Below are 7685 nucleotides of genomic sequence, written 5' to 3' on the forward strand. Positions count from 1 at the left end.
TGAAAGCCTGTTACATCCATTATTTGGATCTAAATTTGATCCTGTGGACATCGAACCAGGAATTTTCAGATTTGAATGCAACCCAAGTAAATATTCAAAAGTAATTGCTTATAAGAAAAACTATTTTTAACCTAACTCATTCTATCTCACCGGTGATACAGAGCCTATCTTAAGCTGTAGACATCCATCAAGTAACACGATATCAATCCAGAACAACCCCTTATCCCCCCTCCTGGGAGGAGACTCTAGGGCTCTGCCCCCCTGGCCTTGACCGTGGCCCAGGTATATAACAGGGGACTCTTGGTTGCTCTTCAGTTGCTGACCCTCTACTTCCTAGACCTCAACATGTACCGTCTCTCTCTCGCCGTCTTCTGTGTAGTCCTCGCCATTGCGCAGGTCAGTCATAATATTCATGCAACATGGTGTAGTCTTTATTTTGGTTTTTACTTTGGTTCTTATTTTTTGTGATCAATAGTTTTACAACCGCCAGCCCTTTTATTCTTGAAAACAATATCCATCTCTTAAGAGTCTTCCTTAGTGGAAGCCATGTTGGATTTCTTCCCCATAAGAACAATGTTAAACATTACATCATTTGTGGACACGTAACGGCGTTATTTGTTAAGATATAGCTTTGAAATTTATAATTTGTATTTTTAACATAATAGACTCGTGACTGAGGTTTTTGAATTTCGAAAATCCATTTTCATTTCCTTTCAATAATTAGCTTAATTTTAAGCTAATTAATAACCAATTATTCATTATAAAAATTAAAAATTGTGAAATAAAAAACGTCAATCTCTAGAGGACCGCAATTCCTTAAATTTAACTCCTTATCCATAATTATATGACAATTTGCTGATGAGATATTTGGACCCAAAGTTAACATTGTTCTTATGGGGAAGAAATCCAACATGGCTTCCACTATGGAAGACTCTTAAGTTTAAAGTCAAAACTTTAATTTTCACCAGAATGTACCTATAGAGTGATTATGGATTATTTCAATATATCTTTTGTATTTATTTATTTCATGACTTACATAGAATATTATTTTAAAGAAAGCTATTAAGTCTTTTATTATGTTTTCTAATCGTAGTATAGCTAATACTTGTTGGACAATTTTAAGGAGGTTAATATAGTTTTTTATTCATCATCTAAAGTAATTAATGGTTGATGATAAAACATGGCTAATTAAAATTATTCAATTACAATTAGTGTGCTTACTGCCCTTTTTAGTTCGTGTCCTGACAGATTTTATTAATTTAGATTGATAAATGTATAAATTTTAACAGGAAAATCAACCGAATTAGTTAATTAACATAACGATTCCTCAAGAAATTGGTTTTAATATTTTTTTTAACACCTGGAAACCGACTACGTTAATAATATAGTTGTAAAACATATGTAATATATTCATTACCTATTTGCACTTCTATTACTGTTTTAAGGGACTTTAAATATTGGTGGAAAATGTAATTTAATTTATTCTCAAACATTTTCAGGCAAAGATCGACAAGGAACAGGCGAAGGCCAACTACGAAAAATGCAAGGAAGAAACTGGAGCAACGGAGAGTGAGTTAATCTTAATAATATATATGTTAAAAAAGTTGCAAAATAATAAAATCAAAATGAATCTGTATTACAAACAATAAAAATATTTTACTTGCATTTAATATGCTAGCAGCTGTACTTGTACTTTGCTTCGCCAATAAGTGAAAAAGATAATAACTAAATAATTCTTAACTGTCGAAATATTACACTGTTCTTATATGCTGAAACCTCGTATCATTGCAATCGTAACGGTTTTAATAGTTAAGTTTAACAAGTTTTCATTAGTTAAAATATAAAAGAGCTCCTACACTGTATTTGACATGTAAGGAGAGAATTTTGACATTTAGAAAAATTTATGATTATATGACTTAATGATGACTAAGGGTGGAATTAGAAGGCGGAGTGGAGTAAAATAATGCAATACTCATCTGTTAGCATTTATAAGGTTTCCTGTAATATTTTACGCGAATCAGTCAAATGGTATTTCCGCTGTGTAGTAAAAAGATTATCAACATCGGGACATCGACAACTACTACTTTCTGCAATATCTAAATAATTATTAATTCTAGCATGAAGAGTGACGCGACACGATTGTTTATAATTTGTGGCCTTGAAGCTTATATTGATTTAGGTGAAGCTAATAAATTTGCTCAACCCTTGGAAAACACATTTAAAAAAGGAATGTGTTAAACAAATATTAAAAAATAACTTATAGTCTGTGGAAATAATCCATCATACAGAGATTATTTAATATTTACGCTTTAATTGTTTTGGAACATATTTTCGTATCAAATTTTGCACAGAAGTTTCATTTATTTTACTCGACGTTTAACTTGGTTTTATTTACAGCCTATGATGAAATCTTCAAGGAGAAGAAGATCCCCACGAGTGACAAGGGAATGGTAAGTTCTAGTGGAATCTTATAGACTTTATTTAGTAAAAATAATGTTTGTATCTCTTTTTTTATTTACAAAAAAGTGTTATTTGACGAAAATGTGTATGAATATGACACTAATAGGTGTTTTCAAGCTTAAAACTACGCATGTTTATTTGTTACGGCTTTAAACATTATCTCCAGGAAACAAATTATTTAAAAAATCAACTATGCAATTTTTGGCAGACGTACTCAGTTTAATGGTTATGTGATAATATTAAAGTTCAAAGTTGAAAATTAGGCTTTCAAACTGAAACTGCGAGTTTCTTGTTTAGTTTAATATTTTGATTTATTTTGAACTGAGCTAAAATAGTTTACAGTTTGGAAATTGATTAAAATATTAAATGCCATCCGGATATACTGTCAGTCCCTCTCATACGTTTACAGTATATCAGTTCCAATTAATTTTTTTTATTAATTGCATTTAAAGGTCATAAGTATGTAAATAAATATGTGTTTATATGACTATCAAGTTTCTTGCTAAATTCTAATGAACGTTTTGTGTTATGTTGCAGTGCCTGGTTGAATGTCTATTGAAGAAAAGGGAAATTGTAAGTATTTATTTATTGATATTAAGACAATTTATTCACATTCAACTAAATGATCCAACAAAACCTATTGAGTGCAAAGTTTACAAAGGCATCCAATACAAAAATCAGGCGTACTAAATAATAATAATAAAAATATTAGTTATCTGTTATGTGTAGATTATTTCTTATTATTAAACTTCTAAACAATTTTACCCCCTTTTAACTATACAAATCACAACAATTTTACACACTATTGATCAAAAACTGGTGAAATTTACAAACAAATTATTATAAATATTATGATTTGCTTAAAATTGCCTATCTTGGGAGGGAAACAAATTGAGTTTTCACACAATGTTTTTGATTATTGTCTGAAAAATGTTTTTTGTACACCATGTATTTTTACTATCAAATTTTAACATTTCCTAATGCAAAAGCTGGTTAGACTTTACCATCAATCCTGTATTTGAATCATATGTTTCTAATTATTAAAATGTTTTTGTTTTTACTTTAAAATGTAAATGCAATTTGAGTTAAGTGAGTAAATCAATGTGAAAACCAAGTCCACTTTTTCTGAGTTAATATCTATAATTTCTTTAAAAGCAACATATTTCTTAACAATTTTAGTTTTTCCTTCAATAGGCTTACACAAAATTAGTGGAATATGCAACTTAGTCCATGTATTGGTCCCTACTAAAGTAAGCGATGAATTTCTTTCGGTTTTTGTTATAGACATTTTATTTTAACTTAAATAATTATTGTCTAGTTTGCTAGTAATCGTTTTTGTTTCTCTTAGTCAAAATATATTAGAATAGTATTTGTGTTTTATTTACTTTTTTTTGTAAATTCTTTATTTAGGAAATTATTATTTGTTTACTCATGTTAAATCAATTTGCTACAAATTCCTTTAGTAAACCCTATATTCATCTTATTTTAATGCTTTAGTTTATGATACAGTTAGTTACACAAAATGTCTGTATGGTGTATGAAACACGAGCAGCTTAAAAACAATGTAAAATACAAATTTAACCTTCCATAGCTTATTACAATTTAGCTTTGACAACATAAATTCTGTTTAACGACCTACACACTGTTAAATTTTTTGTACCTGATTTTACTAATTTGCTACATAATACAGTGTAATAATTTTTTTGTTGTGGACAGTATGACAGCGAGGGCAAATACAATCCTGAGGGAGCCAAGAAATACTTCAGCAAGGTTTTTGAAGAGAAGCCCGAGAACATCGAGAAGTCTCTAGCCATTGCTGAGGAATGCAGCAAGATCGGTGAGTGAAAAGTCCAATCACATATCCGATAATTCTCTCCTCGTGAAACTATATTCAAATATTGATACAATTACCTGGATTTATAATTGGGCTTGATTTGCAAGCCTTTGAACTCTAACTTTTAAATACTCTACCGCAAATTACCTATTGCATTCTTATGTTCTGAGTGAGCCACATAATAGAGTTTTATGTCTTTTAAAGTTTTAATCGTGGTTAACTCGAAGAGATACTTTGTATACTCTTCGACACCGTATTTCTCATACTATCACAGCACGGAATGCTAATGAGATTATACAACTTCAAGTCGTTCATGAGAAGATCTTTGAGCTATTATAGTTTTGTATTTGAATAAATATTATCAACTAAAAGAAGACATATGGGATGTATGAAATGAAAATTTGAGCCATTATGATACTCTTTTACAAAAGGTTTGTTGTTGTTGTTAATGGATCAGCTGGAGACAAAAGGTGAAGGTTGAGGTCGAGCTACCGCTGAGTAAAACAAATATACATCGTCTCTTGTCGTACATACAATACCATAGTGTACATACAATACAATACATAGGCCTACAATACACAAATACACAAGTGAGGAGGTTGAGGTCGAGCTACCGCTGAGTAAAACAAATATACATCGTCTCTTGTCGTACATACAATACAATACTATACAATTCATACAATAGGTACACAAATACACAAGTGATGAGGTTTGCGGAGATTTTGTTTTGTTTGCAGTGTACCACGAATGCTAGAAAAGATACGGCGTAAATCATAAACAAATCAATCATGTTACTGGCCATAAAGTAAACATTATTTTAACATTGCTTAAATAATGGAACTGTCTGCCATATGTTAATATTATTAGTACAGGATTTGGGCCAGTTACGTCATTTGTTTATGTTAATGATCCATACAGTGTCTGTTCTAGTATTCGTGCAGTGTAAATAGTGGTCTAGCGCGGGGCACCATAAAAACATTTAATCAACATTGTAAACTTAAGCGTGATTGGGCATTCAAGCAAGATTAAAATTGTATACCATGATAAGAACTTCATTTATATCCTAAGTAGCCAATGACACAGAACCATGTTCTACACTAAGGAATAACATGACATGAACATGAATATTCGTCCATTGAAAATTCAAAGTGTATAAGTAGGCCTACGTGAGAGTCGAAGCGTTTTTCTTTAATTGTAAATTTGATTATTTTCAGATGTTGAAGGACTGGACAAATGCGAAGCTGCAGTCAAACACCTGACCTGTGCCAAGACAAAGGCTTCTCAGGTATGTGTTTCTGTATTTTGTAGTTAACGAATCTATATTGAAGCTCTGATAAAAATATATCTTTTTACGAAGTAGCGAGTCTTGTTGATATAATGTCGGTTTATATGCATTTAGTAACCAAGCTTGAGATTACTTTACATAGTTGGAGTAGATAAACTTGTTACCATTATACAATCTGACTTTGGAATCCACAATAAACGTTTTTCAGTTCAAATGCTTTTATAAGTAAAACATAATTTAGTTTTTACGTTTTCCTTAATCATAATTTCAGCCTCTTCAACGTTGGTGCACTGTTTAAATTGAAGGGGAAAGAGAATTTGACACCTAATGTATTACATTAGTGCAAATTGTATCTTCAAATTCAAATGTAGTGATTCGATAACGTTATGGGTCGGCGATTCCATTGGGATAACGGGTTTCGAATATTCTCTTACACAAAACTAAAATAAATATCACTAGTGTTGTTTGAATGAAAATATAAAATGATTATAAAGCTACTTTAAAGTTCTCTCATACTTAATAAATTATTTATTTTCAGCAAAACATCAAATATGAAACTGACTGAGGAGAGCATCAAGAATGAAACTTCATCGAAGGTTGTCCTGATGAAACTACTTAAGAATAAGTATACGTTAGATGTAGGTGTTGTTTATTTTTAAATTAAATTGTGATAATAAATGTTTTCATTATTGCCTACATTTTATGACCATTACTTTAAACCCTGATGAACCAAAACACACAAAGATTAAATTCCTGATGCCTTATTTCTTTGGTTAAACCTTGACACTGTAATGGTATATTCAAAGATAAAACTTTGCCACCATTATTTACAACAGATTTTTATAACAGTATTTTTGCACAGGTACACTAATAAAAAATCGTACAAACTAAAGGACAAATAGTTAATATTTACTAAATAAGAGCAGCCTTAAATTACAATAGGTAGTTAAGTCCAATTTAAAATCATACGTGTCATCTACTTTAATTTTTTGAAGACAAATAACAACAATTTAAGGAACGAAGGAGATATTTTGAAACAAATTTTACCTACAACTGTTTTTTTAAAGTAGCCGTTTCAGTTCAGTTCTTTGAAAAGTTTCACATAAAAGCATCGTTTACTTCAATGACAGCATAGTTTTACTCATAACAAAACGGATAACGGACCAATAAGGTTCAAGGATTGAGAGAGAAGAAGTAAAATTGTATTGATTCGAAATGCAACTAATCAGCTATTCAGGCCAATTTAATTGTTGAGTGGAGCAATTAGTGTTTGGTACAATGATTCGTTGCATCAATCTCAGTGGCAATGAGAGGTTATAAACGAAAACATAACTTCTCTTAAGAGTTATGAGTAGTGATATTTAGTAATAAAAACCCTGTCGTAGGTAAAGTAGTACACGCAACTAGTGTTAACGAAAAATAAATAGTGTTAACGACACTATCTTTACACAATCTTTGCTGGTTACTAAGTTCAACTTAGGTAACTAATGTACTAACTATATACACTTTTAGTCAAACTATATTGTTATTGGTTTGGTGAAAAATTAAATTGATATACGGTACTTCCTAGACTTTTTTTCCCCGATTGGAGTATCGAATAAATTTCCGTGGAAACTATACACTTTTTGAATATAAGGATTCATAGTCAATGATATAGGTAAAAGATGGCTATATTTGTTTTGCTTAAAACGTGGAACCACCAGCTCATTTTATTATCAAACAGCTAAAATCCATTCGTGATTTGTGGAATTTGTTAACTACTAGACCAGCATTGGTCTAATAGTTAACAAGAATCCCTATCTTTGATTAATCGAAAAAAATTTCTATTGCAAAAATCAAAATACCTGTCTGTAATCATTATGATATTGTAAATATCATAGACGAATAAACCATATCATGAGGTTTATCCATGCCTCTTCAAAGTCGGCTGTGCTTTGAACCAGAAAACACTTTTTGACTTAAAGCTTTATCTATCGAGAATATGTAATAAATGTCTATTTCAGTTGGTTAATAGTTTGAGAAACATTAGATGAATGGGTTGGGTTCCAAACCACTACACATTTGGCATATTTTGAAAAATATTTTCCACTTAAACAAACATATATA

General features: G+C 30.7%; 1 protein-coding gene across 1 annotated transcript; it reads left to right on the forward strand.

Moving 5' to 3' along the window:
- The first annotated feature begins 314 nt into the window (after positions 1 to 314).
- Positions 315 to 6275, forward strand: LOC128987258 (general odorant-binding protein 19d-like). Its single transcript, XM_054408014.1, has 7 exons — positions 315 to 396; positions 1500 to 1569; positions 2398 to 2450; positions 2998 to 3033; positions 4177 to 4297; positions 5509 to 5579; positions 6118 to 6275. Exons 1-7 carry the CDS (start codon positions 346 to 348, stop codon positions 6142 to 6144), a joined length of 429 nt encoding a protein of 142 aa, XP_054263989.1. The 5' UTR covers positions 315 to 345; the 3' UTR covers positions 6145 to 6275.
- The last annotated feature ends 1410 nt before the right edge of the window (positions 6276 to 7685 follow it).

The sequence above is a fragment of the Macrosteles quadrilineatus genome, unplaced genomic scaffold (genome assembly GCF_028750875.1).
Source record: "Macrosteles quadrilineatus isolate MER2022 unplaced genomic scaffold, UCM_ALF_1.0 Scaffold_2__2_contigs__length_208266976, whole genome shotgun sequence".
Taxonomy (NCBI): Eukaryota; Metazoa; Arthropoda; class Insecta; order Hemiptera; family Cicadellidae; genus Macrosteles; species Macrosteles quadrilineatus.

Coding starts and splice junctions, on each gene's coding strand:
- LOC128987258 (XM_054408014.1), top strand. CDS start 346: ATGTACCGTCTCTCTCTCGCCGTCTTCTGTGTAGTCCTCGCCATTGCG. Junction 1,570..2,397: donor AGAAACTGGAGCAACGGAGA/GTGAGTTAATCT, acceptor TTTTATTTACAG/CCTATGATGAAATCTTCAAG. Junction 4,298..5,508: donor TGAGGAATGCAGCAAGATCG/GTGAGTGAAAAG, acceptor GATTATTTTCAG/ATGTTGAAGGACTGGACAAA.